Source organism: Artibeus jamaicensis, unplaced genomic scaffold (assembly GCF_021234435.1).
Source record: "Artibeus jamaicensis isolate MK-2021 breed Jamaican fruit bat unplaced genomic scaffold, CSHL_Jam_final contig_780, whole genome shotgun sequence".
Lineage (NCBI taxonomy): Eukaryota > Metazoa > Chordata > Mammalia > Chiroptera > Phyllostomidae > Artibeus > Artibeus jamaicensis.
In genome coordinates this window covers 163,910-180,415 of record NW_026521967.1, presented here as the reverse complement: position 1 = coordinate 180,415, position 16,506 = coordinate 163,910, and the positions used below count along the sequence as shown (strand labels likewise).

The 16,506-nt window shown below is 55.5% G+C and overlaps 1 protein-coding gene across 1 annotated transcript in view; it reads left to right on the top strand.

The window, feature by feature from the left end:
- The window catches only part of CSMD1 (CUB and Sushi multiple domains 1), a 731,453-nt gene that overhangs the window by 557,430 nt on the left and 157,517 nt on the right, over nt 1-16,506 (top strand). The window contains 7 exon segments of the mRNA XM_053672625.1: nt 4,912-5,094; nt 6,050-6,376; nt 7,470-7,664; nt 11,754-11,892; nt 14,298-14,485; nt 15,088-15,276; nt 16,228-16,344. Coding sequence (XP_053528600.1) covers nt 4,912-5,094; nt 6,050-6,376; nt 7,470-7,664; nt 11,754-11,892; nt 14,298-14,485; nt 15,088-15,276; nt 16,228-16,344 — 1,338 coding nt within the window.

The window sequence follows — 16,506 nt, the reverse complement described above, 5'->3', positions numbered from 1 at the left end:
CTCACTGAAGGAATCATTCATCCTGAAGCAACAGTGAAGGAAGCGATGCTTTTTCACAGCAAAAAACACAGCATTTTCTTCTTTAGTCTGTCTCTGCCCACATATGATACCCTGGTGACACTCTCGGGGTCATTTTTATGACCCCACTATGCACAATTACCGCAGCTACGAGGACACCCACGGAAGCACCTCGCCTCCCCCGCTCTCTGGGACCCGAGGCACGACAGCGAAGCTGCGTGTGTTTCCGCACCAACCGCCTGTTACACGGACCTCGCGAGTGTTCCGTTCACTTCCTCTCAGTGAGGCGGTGACGGGGCGGGTGGGCGGCCAGTCGGCGTGTCCCGAATTCTTATTCAGAGAAAATGGAATTCTGCAGAAACAGGCTAAACTGGGCCACAAATGGTGCTGTCAAACACGTGCAATAACCCTTCGTAAAATCGCCCTATATTTAGTTTGCACTTGCGGGCAAATTGGCTTCCCAGTCTGATAAATGTGTGCCCCTATTTATAGTTAAGGAAGAAGTACGTTAAATCAAGTATTGTTATTCTTAGTTTATTGCTCCTTTATACAGTTGACATTCAGGGTCACTGTGTGTCGGTCCTGGGTGTGCAGCGAGGCGGTCGGATACATACGCTTCGTAAAATGACACCTGGGCTTCCCAGCACCCGGCAGGTTATCACACTGCTAGTGACTGTAGCCTGTGTCCTTCTCAGTCCCGTCCCCTTCCCCCCAGGCCCTCAACCCCCACCCCTCTGGCACCCAGAAGTCCGTTCTGTGTCCACCAGTCTGCCTCTATTTTCTTTGTTTTGTTCCTTGTATTTCACATATAAGTGACATCGTAGCGTGTGTGTCTTTCTCTGACTCACTTATTTCACTCAGCATAATGCTCTCCAGCTCCATCCGTGCTGGGCAAAGATTCCCTTCTTTTTTACGGCCAAGTAGTATTCTGCTGTGCAAATGTATTACAGCTTGTTTATCCAGTTCTCTACCGGTGGGCCCTCAGGCTGCTTCCAAACCTTGGCAATTGTAAATGATGCTGCAAGGAACACAGGGGTGCTTATGTTTTTCCAATTAGTGTTTCCTGATTCTCAGGACCTACTCCCAGAAGCAGAATCGCTGCATCAGGAGGCAGTTTCGTTTTTAATTGTCTGAGGCCGCCCCACACTGATTTCCACAGTGACCAAGATGAGTCAGAAACACGTGCTCGGAGAGGCCGTTGGGAAGTCTGGGTGCTTGTTTGTTTGTGGGCCCGAATTACGGGTTTAAACGGAAGAGCTGCCCCGTGGGGCGCGTGGAAATGGTCCCCATCCGCTCGGTGAGGATAGGGGTCTGGGCGCAGCAGGCACCGCTGACGTGGCCACGCAGTGTCACGCCTGGCTGTCGACCCAAGAGAAATGCACACGTGTCCACGCAAAGCCTCGGGCTTCCGTGTCCGTAAGCCTCCATGCACAAGACCCCGACGCACAGTGCCTCGAGGGCCCACTCACTGCAGTCAGATAACCCCGTGTGGTCTCCCCAGAGAGTGGGCTGCTCAGCCATGGAAAGGGGGTGGCTGTGCCGTCCGAGACCCCCAGGGGAACCCCAAGGCCTTTATGCTCCGTGAAAGGAGTGGAGTGCTGAATGTAGGGGCTACGTGACCCCACTCCCCAGATTTCTGAAGAGGGTGTGGTCGTGGAAATCACATCACCAGTTCCAGGAGCCGGGGGCAGGGGAGGGAAGAACTTGGAAGCAACATGAGGGACCTTCGGAGGAACAAGAACATTCTAGAGCCTGACTTCGCTGGAGGTGGTGGAACTGTGCCCTCTGACCTTTTGTATTGATTTGAGAGACAGAGACAGCGATTCGTTGTTCCACTTACTGGCGCATCCCTGGGTCGCTTCTTGTCTGGGCCCCGACCTGCGATGGGACCCACAGCCCTGGTGCGTCAGGACGACGCTCTGACCAGCGGAGGCCAGGGCAGAACTATACACTTTAGTCAAATTCACCAAATTAAACGAAAATCCGTCCATGTTTACTTAGATGTGGTGAGTTTTATAGTGCGTGATTATGCCCTAATCAAGAAGATGGAAACATCGTTTTAGGCTGGAATGAACAACAACAATGACTACAGAACCATTTCTGCTGTTTCAGTACACTTTTAAATCCATAGAACTATGGAGCTGGCATAGCTGGAAATACACAAAAACCCCTGGAGTCAAAGAACCGGGGGCAATAGATTTCAAAGACTTTATTATTCGTGCTTTTTTCAGCTGGATCCCACCTAACAGAACCTGATGTAGCGCCTTTCTCGGTTCCTCAAAGTCTGACCTTCTCTATTCTGTCTCATAGTGTTTTCTCCTTTTACACCTGAGTTTCGTGACAGCATAACCTTAAAGGTCACCAACACGGGCTCCGCTGTAAGATCACGGATGTGCACGTGATGGATCCCAAAAGATTCTTATCGATGAGCATCTTTGGAAAACAGTTGCAACACAAGCTGTGGAAAACTTCCTCCTCGCCCAAGATTCTTGGTTCCTCCTTCAGATGGAACCTAGTTAACATGTTTGCCCTGCCCCCATGAACAAGCTCAAGGTTAAATGGCCGCATTTAACGTTAATTAGCTCCTTCGAGGCCCCGTCCCCAGACACAGCCACGTGGGAGTCAGGAGTCCAGTGCGTGAACTGTGGGAGACGCGGTCCATCCGTGGCCTCTCTGTGTGATTGCTCATCAGCCATTGACTCAGTGTCACCTTCTCCGGTGCAGGGCCACATGCTCCTGCGAGATGCCGTTAGCATGTGAGACCCAACGCCGGGACATGTGCCCCAGCAGACAACCTGCCCGCTCTCCCAGCAAAGTGTTGGCGGGCAGAGCCAAGACCCCGTCCCTTGCCCCAGCAGGGCTGCTCTGATGCACAGATAAGTGGACAATCAAGTGCCCGAATCTTGTGCTTCCTTGTAGAGCGAAGTCGAAAAAGCAGCCGAGGGAAGTGTTTGCGTTTGGCATCGCCCGGCATCGTCCCCATCACCAAGCGGCACTCGTAAAGCCGGCACAAGGCATGTGTTTCAGTCGTGTGGCAAAGCTAGGAGATTTACCCTGTGTGGCGTGGTGGGTACTATTTAGTAACACTGAGTGGAGACGTTGAACAAAATAGGTGTCTCAGAAAAGGGTATTTATCACCACCAATTCAGACCCGAGAAAAACCGGCCGAGAGCCCCCTTGGTGGAAGGGCCCTGTTTGTGTTCGGGGCTGGGACCCAAAGGTGTGTGCCAAGTGCTGTAAACACGGCAGCTTTTGTTCTGGTACAGCTCGTGTTTCTTAGGGAAAAAAAGTTGACAACCAAGCCAGTTGTGTGCTAAATCTGCTGCCTAGTTCCCAAAATTAAAATTGGCCTTTTTCCTTAAATACGCACGCCTTTCTCTTCCTTAGAGCCACCCCTCCAAACATGCTGCGCAGTCAGGAGCGTCCCCGGAGCTGCAAGCTCACAGGTTGAGGCCACCTGGAAGGTGCCCTGGCAGAATTCAGAAAGAACAGAAGCTAATCAAACTCTTACTTCTTACCCAATTCGTGACTTTTCTACCTATGTAAAAATCATTCTAGTAATACTCACATTTTGTCTAGCATGTTTAAATTTACCTTTGCGTAATGCCCAGTATATTCCCTAAAGAATTTAAAGACACATGTTTCTATTTTCCTCTCTGAAAACTAAACACAAAGTAGCAGAGCACTCAGACGCGCGCCAGCTCCCCCTGGCGGACGAGTGGGAGGGACGGTGTGTTGGAGGCAGCGGATGCATTTCTGGTCCCGCGGGTAACAGAGGTGTTTCGTTCACACACGGAGCCTGGCTGGTTATGGGGCGTTTCGGTTACTCGCAGGAAGGGAGGGGGTGGGCCTCACGTCCAAAGCTCCGCCCCCCAGGCAGGCAGGCAGGCAGGCTGGCCGGGGACACACGGGCCACTGGCTCAGTGGTGTGGGGGTTCTGCTCTGTGGTTGGCTGCACTTCGGGGGCCCTTCGAGCTCGTCCTATTTGAAGCTGTGTCTGCAGAGTCCCGGGCTGCGCTTTAACATTCAGGGCGGGGAGTTTGTCCCGTCTCACGCACCCTCCGTCAGCCCCTTGGACTCCACTTGGCTTCCAACGGACTATCTTCGTCGGAAATTATGTTCATTTTAAATAGTCCGGTTTGGTTTTTTTTTTTACCTTCAAATACTGTCACCTACATGAGAGCATGGCTTTGTCTTCTGTGTCCGCCAACCTCATTTCCTGGGTCAGGGTCTGAGCACAGCTGGCCTCCAAAAGTGCGTTTCGCCTGAATAAACACATCCATTGTCGTTGATACATTCTGCACAGTTCACGCTGAAGGCAGGGCTGCGGTCGCCTTTTCTGTGCAGTTTGGTGCCTCTTGATCCGTATTTCACGTTTTAATGAAAAGAGGTGTGACTCTGCGCATCTTTTTTTGAGACCTGGAGACCATAGGTATATTCATTTTGTTTCATAAGTGAGTGGTAACATGAACTGAAGGAACACAAACCCCCGTGGACACAGGGACAGGAATATTCAACAGGGAATGAACGGTCCCGCCTGCGCCTCCCACCGGGAACCGCGTGGGTCGAACAGGACTTCTGCTCGCAGTCCAGGGACACCTGGGGGGGGGCAGCCAGTGGGTGGCCCTCCGAGCGTCGGCATCCGGGACACCTGGGTGTAGCCATGCACATCCCTCACAAGACAAAGCGTTAAGTACTTTTCTCTCAAGTCTAAGTTATGCCTTTTCTGGCTTTTGCCTTTAATTAAATGTGGGCCAAACGGAAGACCCCTTTCCAAACTGCTTATGAAAGTAACACTGAGACCAGCGAGCATAACCCATGTGCCCACTTTCTGAATGGCCAGCGCTGGTCCCTGTGGCTTGTTCACCGTCCGCTTGTCTTTCCCGTTTTCAGAAATTGAGAAGGGGGGCTGCGGGGACCCTGGCGTCCCTGCCTACGGGCGGCGGACGGGCAGCAGCTTTCTCCACGGCGACACGCTCACCTTCGAGTGCCAGGCCGCCTTCGAGCTGGTGGGGGAGCGAGCCATCACCTGCCAGCGCAACAACCAGTGGTCCGGCAACAAGCCCAGCTGCGTGTGTGAGTGTCGGCTGGTGCCACGGCCTGGCGGGGGCCTGGCAGGGGTCTGGGGGGAGGCGGCTCTCAGAGGCGCCAGTGCCGCACCGGCTGTGGGCCCTGAGAGGCACCTGAGGGGCAACAGCCATGGGGCGCCTGGGCGGACCCCCGTGGGGGCGTGTCAGCAACTGCTGCGTCCTCAGAGCAAAGTGTGCGACCGGCAGGGAAGGGCTTCGGGGCCGTTTACAAACAGGGGGTTTTGTGACCAAACACAGCAGCGGTCAGGAGGTACGCATGAAGTGGTGTGGGGTACGAAGCAAAACCACTCCCTAGAAGTAAACCCAACAGGTATTTTCTACAAAAAAGAAAAAAATATGTGTATGAGTATATCCATATACATGTATTTGTGTCTGTATATACATGATTTTAAGAGCACATTCCTAAAGGTAAATTTTCCAGAAGACTTCATAGTGCCCACCCGAACGTGGTCTGACGTTCCAAGGCATCACTCACCGGCAGTTACACTGTAGCTAATAAAGAAAGCGAACAGCTCGCCCCCGGCGCCCGCCCGGGAGGTGCACCGTGCTGCTGTCGGAGGAGACCGACTCCAGCCGCGGCTCTTCTCTGGAAGTCGCTCTGGGACACAGAGAGCTTTTCACACTGACCTCCCGGAGGCAGGCACGTGTGGCGGAAGTGTCTCTCTTCCCCACCAGTCTCAGTCCCGGGACGGGACCAGGTTCCGATCAAGCCTGGGCAGGGTCCCTGCAGGCTCTGCTTTGTGCCACACGTGGTGGAAATTTCCAGTTACAGCTGATGGGGCGAGAGAACAGGCGTGGTCCGTGGTTAGCCAGTGGAAGAGCCGACTGGCCCGCCCAGGTCGGGACGGTTTCCCCGCCCAAGTGCCCCGCGATCCATCCGCGCCGGGCACCGGGTCCCAGATCTGGGAATGGGCGCGAGACACCTGCCTGTGTCCCCGCAGTTTCCTGCTTCTTCAACTTCACCGCGTCCTCGGGCATCATCCTGTCCCCGAACTACCCCGAGGAGTACGGGAACAACATGAACTGCGTGTGGCTGATCATCTCGGAGCCGGGCAGCAGGGTCCACCTCATCTTCAACGACTTCGACGTGGAGCCCCAGTTCGACTTCCTCGCGGTCAAGGACGACAGCGGCTCCGACGTGACCGTCCTCGGCACCTTCTCGGGCAACGAGGTGCCCTCCCAGCTAGCCAGCAGCGGCCACGTGGTCCGCCTGGAGTTCCAGTCCGACCACTCCACCACCGGCCGCGGCTTCAACATCACCTACACCAGTGAGTGCGCCCCAGCGCCCTGCGTGCCCCGCCCCCGTGGGAGCGGCGGCTGGAGGTGGAGGCCGATGCTCAGAGGCGTGATCGTAATTAACGGGGTGACGGTAGCTGGGTTGTGTGTCGTTAGCCTGATGACCTAAAAATACACCACTCTGTTCAGGTCAGCACGTCAGTCACTCCTGTAGTAAGGACCGGGTCTCACAGGCGTTTTCTGTCTTTCTGGCCTTCCTTCCTTCCTTCCTTCCTCCTTCCTTCCTTCCTCCTTCCTTCCTTCCTCCTTCCTCCTTCCTCCTTCCTTCCTTCCTTCCTTCCTTCCTCCTTCCTCCAATCTGTCCGTCCACCCACCCACCCACCTAACCATCCATCTATTCACTCACCACCTACGTACCTCTTTGCAAGAACAGGCGAACCAACCACCCAACCGCAGTGCAGGAGCAAGGATGGAGGCAGGGGGCCGGGCCCGGCCCGAGTTCACCAGTGCGTGTCTCACATACGCCCAGTGACTGGGACAAGACAGCGCACTTTTCTCGAACTCCGGTTCCTCATTTGCAACACTGATCGTATTTAAGAACATCCACTTAGATGCATCATTGAGGGAATTGAGCAACATTATAACGTCACCCATGAGCTATAATTGACAGACTGCCGACCTCTCTGAGGCACGGTGCCTCCCTTAGTGTGACGGCAGCTCCCGGGAGTGGCCTTGACCTTCCTCCAGCTATAAAGGTGGTCAGGCTCCTCCGACCGTCCGAGGAAACTGCCCACAGGAAGGACATCAACGCAAGAACCAGGAGTCTGGCCACGATGCGTCTGAACTGAGATCTGAGGAGCACAGTCAGCCTGTCAGACACACAGATACAGTCACATCCGTGTCTCCGTCTCTCTCTCTCATACATATATTTACACACACATATATGTATATATGAGAAACTATATATGTATGTGTGTGTGTGTGTATAGTGTTTCCTTGTCAGTGACTACGTGACCGAGACCTAGGACCAGGCAGCATTACCCGTAGTTCTGCGTCTGTAGTTGTGTGTCCGTTCCGGACGCACAGATGCAACACTTGGCTGCATGTTCCCCTTTTCCTTTCCAGCGTTTGGCCAGAACGAGTGCCACGACCCCGGCATCCCCATCAACGGGCAGCGCTTTGGGGACCGGTTCCTGCTGGGGAGCTCGGTCTCCTTCCACTGTGACGACGGCTTCGTGAAGACCCAGGGCTCCGAGTCCATCTCGTGCATGCTGCAGGACGGGAACGTGGTCTGGAGCTCCGCCGTGCCCCGCTGCGAAGGTGCGTCCCGAGTCCCCCTCACGTGAGCCAACCCCCAGAGGCGCCGCTTCCCCAGGGCAGCCCCACTAAGTGCGCAAACCGGGGCCCAGATGGTGGAGGTCATGGTCTCCCAGGCCTGGGGGCTGGGCGTACGGGTCCTTCAGTGGCTCCGGGGAGACAGCACCCTGGGCACTCGCGGCTGCTGGCCGCCTGCTGGCCGCCTGCACAGTCCCTTTCTCCCTGCGGGCGCATCTGTGCCCGACTTCCCCTCCTTCTAAGGACACAGGCATATTGGATGGGGCCAATGTCGCCTTAAATGAGGACCTTATATAAGGTCATTGCATCTGCATCAGCCTTACTTCCAAATTACACCATGTTCTGAGGTTTGGGATCGGAGGTTCAAAACAGGATCGCAGGGGGCACAAAATGTGAGTGGGGGGACAACCCACAGGAGTGACTCGGTTTCCAGGGAACCGCCGAGTCCTCCCTAACGGCGCCGGCACCGGCAACGCCTAAGTTGCTGCTGGGCCTTTCAGGCTGGTTCCCTACGTCAGAAAATTACACAACACAGCAAAAACACCAGCGGGGAGGATAGGTATTGCCTCTAGTGTTGACTCCAGTAAAACACGTTCACTAGGATACAGACTCACGCCTTCCCCATGAGGACGGTCCAAACGCAGAGTGGAGAAAAGCTTTAAAAAAAAAGTGTCTCCAGCAAACGCCCCAGACGTTCAGATGGTTAAGAGTGCCCGTGCGGAGCAGTTCCCGGGGGTGGCACAGACACTCCCCGCAGGCCCCCTGCCCCCCACGCACAGCAGCCCCCACTGTGGACATTTACCAAATTCGGGGCAGCTGATGAGGCGTCTGCACAGGGGCAAGTGGGTAAGCACGTGCCGCATCCGTAACAGGACACACGGGTTTTAAGCCAAAGCTGGAACACTGATTTTTGTCCACCGCGTGGGCACAGGTACCCACAAAGGAGCAGGTGTGTTATTGCTGGAGCTGCAGAGAAGTCACGGCGGGGGGGGGGGATGTACATCGAGGTCTTAATTTTTTCTTACCTTTTAAGCTGTAAATTGTACTCCAGGATCCGTAATGTAAGGACATAGTCAAGCAGCCGTGAAAAGGCTTTTGTCCAAGAATGTCCTGTCCAGTAAGTACGTATTCCGGCTGACGCTGGAAAGAACTACGTTTTAAACCACAGAGAATCGGTCACATTCGTCAACGGGATATAACACACGTCCTTCACAGGGACTGCACCTCTGAGACGCTCGTTACACGTTTCCACGCGGAAGCCCGGGTGATGGGACCACACGCGTTGTGATACGGTGTTTTGGAAATTCGCACACACACGGTTTTTCAGAAAATGAGGAGAGAGGCCCACCCGAAAGTGTCCATCGCGTTTACGGGTGATTTCCACCCCACGTTTACTTGCATTTCCTCGGTCGTCACTCGGTCGTGACAGAAGAGTCACATCAGTCAGTGTCTCTTCTGTCATGGACGCATCGACCGGAACCACGTGGCAGACGGGCCCTGCGGCGGAGGCCCCCTCCTCCCTGGGAGGACGGCCCGCCCCCCCGAGACCCGGGGTCTCACGGGGAAGGCGGAGCCCTCGCCCGCTGACCAGGGCGGTAGAGCGAGTTCCTCGGGGGGCGGCCACCTGTCGGGCCCAGCGCTTCCCCGAAGTTCCCGTCATCATCCTAAGGACTAGCACTGCTTCCAGTCAGCGCTGGCTGACTCTGCGCAAACTACCAAAAGGTGGTCCCCACCCTTTTGTGATTTGTCACAATCCGGTGGACGGAGAGCACCCCCAGGGGTGGGAAATGCATCAGTTGAAGGGCAAGAAAACGGGATGAATTTTTATTTGATCCACTTTACCATCTATTTTAAATGCGTGGCTTCTGCGTTTTGCATTTTAGTGACGTTTATAAATGGCTGGGTCCTTGTGAGTGAGCAAACACCTTCTCCCCGGCGCTGAGACACGGCCCCACTGCCGGCTTTACCGCACTTGCCCCTCCTCCAGCCGAGCCCGTGGCCGCCGACCTGGAAGCAGGAATAGACAATCCTAGGAGCCTGCGGCTCTGGCCGCAGGTCTCGCCGAGCTGGGGGTGCCCACCTGCCACACACGCCTGCCGTGCCTGTGAGCTTGGGGCACACCTGTGCCCCTCCGCACAGTCAGAGAAAGGACAGGACACACGCGAGTGGCAGGTGACAGTTCGTACAGCGTCAGAGACAGCGAGAAAGCACAGTGTCACCTGAAGAAGCCGTCCTCTCCTCGTCTGGAAGAAGCCTTTAGCTGAAGTTCAATACAAACTCAGCTGCGGGCTGATCGTGAGAAAATCCTCAGTGCAAAGGGCGAGTTAATAGTGAATGATTTTTAAAGTTGATGTCACTGGGCACAGGTGATCGAGAGAGGGCAGGTGGATGGCGCAGGGGGACACTGTGATGCCCGCTGAGCAGACGCCCCGATCGGAGCCCCTGATGCAGAGAACAGCCCGCCGCAGAGTCTATGCCGGAGGGACACGCCCCGGAGTAGGACACGGAGGCGGAAACTAAATTAGAATATTACGGTGAGAAGAATCAGCGTGAGAAACAGCACCAGCGAGCTCTCTGTTAATATTAATAAGCTAGACAAACCCCCTACGATTCTCACACAGAAACCAGGAGAAAACAGAGGTGTAAGAATTTAGCCAAAGAAAAGATGGAGACGACCATGACAACAGCAAGTTCATAAAATAATGGAACCCACTGTCACTGACAATGACTTTATGGAAAAAGTGAGAGCCTCACAGTAAAGCAGATGCTGAAACCCAGGATGTGTATTTATTCCGGCGGAGTTTCCTGGGGGCCCACCCGTGATGGGGGAAACCTGCGTGGGCGGACGGCGTCTCTGTCCTCGTCCTGCCACGGACCCCCTCGGGTTCTGCGGCCCGACTCCAAGTCCTCAGGTCACGAGGGACCAGGGAAACCAGCTGCACACGAACGCATCGCGAACTGCGTGTCAACAAATCTGCGAACAGCAAGGACACTGGTGATTTCCTAGTGAAGCGTAAATTACTAAAATTAAAAGTGCGAACTGTGCACGAGCAAAGCCCTGTAGAGAGGCCAGATGGGCGGTTAAGGACTGAGAGGGACGCGGGCACCAGAGGGCTGCCCAAGCCGCTCCCCTGTCCGTGGGGCACAGGGGGGTGTGGCCTCCGGAGCTCGCCCCCAAAAACGGAAACGGTGGACTGAGTCCTACATAATATTTTATAAAGCCAGGGTCGATACGATATTTCCAAGCCAATTATTTGCATCACAAACAAAGCCATAGAAGAAGCACCTGTGATCAAGGAGGGTTTATCGTAGGAGGGCAGTGCTGGGTTGCATGTCTATGCAAGTGGCCGGTGAACCTGGGGAAGGGAGCTCTGGGTAGACCTCACTCCCGAGTCTGCATCTGGTCTCCAAGCTGTTCACCAGCCGCTCCGAGGCGGGGCCTCCGCCCTGCAGGGCTTCTCTGCCTGCCCCGGGGGAGGGGGGTGTGAGACCCGGCTGTGGCCAGTCAGGGTCAGCAGCGGTGATATTCCCCCTGGCCCAGGCTCCTGACATCATCACTTGAAACTTTAGGATGTAATTAGGTTGATGTGCAACATAGAGATTAATCAATGTGTCTGTTTCAGCAGGATAAAGGGACACAGGACCTGAAGGATACTAAGTTGCAAAGTGAGGTGTAAAGGTCAAGACATTAATAAAAAACTGTGTGTGACAGCTCAGGCACATTCCAGGAGACAGGACAACTCAAAAACCGTGGAAGCTTCCTAAAGGAAGTGTGTTTCTGTTTCTGTATTTATGTGGGAAACAAGACTTTTAGAAAATACTCATCATGCAGATTCAGAAATGGCTTATGCATCAAAAAATTTTTAAAATCTGTATTTGCTGTACGTCTTTCTCATACAGCATCTTTGGATAGTTCCTTAAATATGAAACATGTAGTCACAGGCTTCACACAGACTCAGTGAGTTGAGTGCACTTGGGACTAGGCTGTGCTTCAGTCCTTGGAGACGGTAGCCCGGGACGCTGCCCGTGCTGGACCACGAGTCCCCACCTCGCTGACCCCTCTTCCCCTTTCAGCCCCGTGCGGCGGACATCTGACAGCGTCCAGCGGCGTCATCATGCCTCCCGGGTGGCCAGGGTACTACAAAGACTCTCTAAACTGTGAATGGATCGTCGAGGCCAAACCGGGGCACTCCATCAAGATAACATTTGATAGGTAAGGGAAAAACCTTTCTTTTCTTGCTTAATTTGGACCTAATGACCAATGCGTGCTGAATGTTTTTATCTACATGGTTCTGGAAACTTCAGAATGTGATGGTTCTGTATTGGTTTTCCCAAAGGAGTTTATGTCAATAGAACAGGCACTCGCCTGAAAAGTCCTGTTCTTGAGCTTCAGCCTCTAAGTCCCCAGTGGCTCGCAGCACGGCAGGTACCAGGCCGCCACCACCCGGCTCCCGTGGCTGCTGGCCCTCGCGTTTGGGACCTGCAGGTGGAACGCACTCTGCTGTTCAGCTACACAGGGCTCCTCCTTTGGAATAAGCAGCTCTGGGAAGCACGGAAAACAGCTCTTCTCTTCCCGTGGCGGCTGCTGGTACCTGGAGGCGGCTTTAGTCACCGAAGCTGCCGTGACAGATTGAAGGCCTGTTAGTCATCCGTGGGTGAGATAGATAACTCACCCGTGGATGAGTGCCGGCTGGTGTGCCGGCTGGCATAGCTGCTCGACCGTGTGTTTAACAGCCTAAAAAAAAATCATGCTTTCCGAACGTTTCACAACAAAACAGTTTACCTCTTGTCTCAACGATGAGATCAGTGGAAGATTAGAAAGCAAAAATGTTTGGGACGAATCCTGGGTTTTAAAATCTAAGGAGGCATCGTGTGGGGTGTTAATCTTTAAGGGGCGTCTCCCCAGCAATGAACGACCTCTCCTTGACTCTGCCAGTCCTGGGTTTTTGTGTTCAGAACACCGCGATGTCCCCAAAGCAGACAAAGCAAATTACTGTTTTTCACCCATTTTTTCACAACTGACGGTAACCCCACAAAGAAGGCTTTGAGCGGGAGTCGCATCATCTCTCAGCTGTTCTCCGTGTTTGAAGTTATGATTTATGCCGCCGTTTATTTGGGTGGGATGATAGCAACCTCCGCAGGATGGCCTCCCAGGCGGAAGCACACTCTGGTGTGCGTGTGTGTTGGACGGTGGGCCCTTGCACACCCCTCACCCCTTGGGGAGACATTACCCTGCACTCCACGCACCCCCGCCGTCCTTCAGGAACGGTGTGAAAACTCGGTGCAGATACTTCCAATGGGATTTATTCTGTGCTTATCCAACTTTTGGAATTTGGATTCAGGTAACTGAGAGACCACAGGGTTTCCGATGGCATTGAACCAGTGAAGGATGAGACTGCCCGATTCAAGGGCCCAGCTGCGGGCTCATCCAGGCCTCTGCCCCCGCCCCCACATGGTGCCTGTGTTGTCTGAACTTCTTAGGGAGGATTGGGGGCGGGGCCCTCCTAGGTCAGTTGGAAGGACACTTGGTCATGTGTTTGCATGAGGAGAAACCCAGGGCTGACCGGTGAGCCGGTTTCCAGTCTTCGTTCAGCTGAGCCGGCCCACGCCCTCCTCCTCCTCCCCACGCACACGCGGACGGAGTGCAGCAGAGGTGGGCTGTGGGGTTTTCCTCTCAGCGAAGGAGGCCCCGCATGAGTTCCAGGCTCCCTGGGGCCCGGTGGGGCCCTGGAACCAGGCCAGCTCCGCGAGCCCCGCTGGGTGCGTCGTTAGCAGTTATCTCAGCGGCTGGAACGTGCGGCACGTCTGTGGCGTCTGGGGGGACCTGAGTAGGGGCAACTGTGTGTGAACATCCCACCCCCACTTTCCAGAGGGGCAGAGTCCTCCTCGGAAGACACGTTAATCCAGAAGACATGTTTCTGGAAGCCGCTCTCCCCTCTCCAGTCTTGAAAGCAGCGCCTGGTCGCTGAAGCGGCCCTCGGCTCGGTCTCCCCGAGACCTGCGCCCTTTCCAGCAGCGTCCGGGGTGCGGACTGACCTCCCCGAGGGGCGTGCAGAGAACTGGGCCGCCGCCTCCCGAACTGGAGCGGTTCCTGCCGCCCTGACTGTTTCAGGGCGACCCTCACCCTGCTCCACAGGCGACCGTGAAAATGATCGATTTCCACTGTTGCTTATCGATCTAGCCGTTCTTCTGGCTTTGGAAATCACTTTCTATTTCACAATTACAGCAGACATACAGCAGGATACTAGCTTCAGGTGCCCACTCCCGTGACCCACAGGCCGTCAGCCCCCCAAGTCCTGCCCCACCCCCGGCCACCACACAGAGCTGCCAGAATACCTTACTTGTGTACGAAGGCTACTGTGGTCCCGGCCCCGTTTAGTGTCTCTGATGTTACAGACAAGGCACTCAGTAAGAAGGAGGGGTGCGGGGCATGACCTGACTTGAAGAAAAAGTGCTGTTCTTAAGTATGCCGGGTGTCCAAGTTTACCTGAGTACACAGAACTGTACTTACCTTTTCTGCATTGCTGTGCACAGGTGTGTCACCAATGGACACAGCTGTTGCGGGGGTGTCTGAAAGTTGCGCTTTGCCGCTTTTCTGACCGATGCCCACGCGTGCAGGTTCCAGACGGAAGTCAACTACGACACCCTGGAGGTGAGGGACGGGCCAGCCAGCTCGTCCCCGCTGATCGGCGAGTACCACGGCACGCAGGCCCCGCAGTTTCTCCTCAGCACTGGGAACTCCCTGCGCCTGCTCTTCACCACGGACAGCAGCCGGGCCAGTGTGGGCTTCCTCATCCGCTATGAGAGTGAGTGCGGTCCGGCCCAGACCCCTGCGCCCCGTGCGTCCCGTGCGCCTCACCGCCCTCCACCCCTGTGCGTCCGTTCTCATGCACCCGGTCCCCTGTGCATCTGTCCCCAAGGCCCCCTGTGCACCACGTCCCGTGTGCCTCCAACCCGGTGCTCGGTGCGCTCAGGACAACGGGCTCAGTCCCCGCGTGCAGGTAGCTCTGCACCACATGATCCCGAGAACTAGCTGGGACATAAAATATTTAAAAAATGGGGAGAGGGGAAGAGATGGAGAGAGAAACTGAGACAGGACTTCGACTTCATTCACTGGGTCTCGTTTGATTTTTAAATGAAGTGAAATTCAGAGGTAAACAGATCTCCAAGTCTGCGCTACTAGGTATCACCTGGTAAACAGCGTAACAATGTATACAGAGACCTTTCTCTACGAGACCGCAGTCAAACTGCAGGATATATTTTATGCACGGATACATTGTTGTAGCCACCGGCGTCCTGTTCCAGGACCGATGACGTCTGCGAACGTTTCCCATGTGTCGCGGCTCAGATCTTCTTTCCCTGAGACCCAGGCAGATCCTGACGTGGCACCTTCTCTCTGGGCTTGTAGGTGTGACCCTGGAGTCGGACTCCTGCCTCGACCCAGGGATCCCCGTGAATGGGCGGCGGCACGGCAGCAGCTTCGGCATCGGGTCCGCGGTGACCTTCAGCTGCGACCCCGGCTACACGCTCAGCGATGACGAGCCGCTGGTCTGCGAGAGGAGCCACCAGTGGAACCGCGCGCTGCCCAGCTGCGACGGTAGGCGGCGCCCCGCGGGGACGCGCACGTACTTAACTGGCGTGGCGGGCAGAGGTGTCCTGGGAGGCGGTGCCACGCAGCCGAGGGGGATTGCTGGTTGGCGAGGTGCGTGCGTCACAGACCCGCGGCTGTTTAACATTGGAAACCCCTCCCGCGGAGGTTTCCTGATACGGAGAGCGCGGGTTTAGAATGGAGCAGTGAACTCTCACGGGCTGCCTTTCAGCTCTGCCCCCCCAACCCCCGGAACATTCAGAGCTGAGTTGCACACGCAGCCGGGCACACGGCACTTGTGGAGGCAGCGTGCGAGGCGCGGTAGGGAGCACTCAGACTCCACGTCCTGGGCGCCGGTTTTCCTCGGGTCCAGGACCTGCCGCCCGCAACCTCCGCCGGGCCCGCGTAGCCCGTCCTGCTGCCCCTGACCTCAGCCCTGAGCTGCCCACACTGCAGCCTCCTGGTCCGGTCTGGCGTCCACGCCCTCACTCACCGCACCAGGTCTGCCCCGTCTCATCCCTCCTTCAGACCCGTCCCGCGGAGCGCAGACTTGCACACCCAGTGCACAGGCCAGCATCTCCACGTGGATGCTGGTCGGCATCGAGTCTCACGGATCCATCACAGACCAACTGGTCCCAGAACCTTCCTTCACCCTCAGTCACTCACACTCAGGCTTAAAACCTCCCAACCACCCCAGGTCCTCCTTTGGCACATGGTGCTCACAGGGCTCAAATGAGGAAGCCCTCCTGGCTCCGCCCTCAAACCCCTGGCCAGGCCTGACCCCCGCCTGCAGCCTCCACTGCGCAGGTCCCTGTCCAGGGTCCTGACTCCTTCCTGTCCACCAACCCCCCATCCCATTCTCATCGAGTAGCCGGGCCAATTAAATGCCCCTTGAAGTGCGTCTTGTTCTAGCCGTCCTCGTGAACCAACCACTCTAATAATATTCTCTTACTATTTAAGCCCTGTGTGGAGGCTACATCCAGGGGAAGAGTGGGACGGTCCTGTCTCCAGGGTTCCCGGACTTTTACCCAAACTCACTCAACTGCACCTGGACCATTGAAGTGTCCCACGGAAAAGGTAAGAACTCAATGCCGATGTCGCACACGCAGCGTGATTAACAAGACAGAGACGCAGAAGGGGGAGAGGCGTCCGTGTGCGAATGAGCAAGATAACAAATCTCATCGCGTGTGTTGTGGTGTATCTGTTACCGTTTGTTTGTATGAGATTGTAGGCGACGGG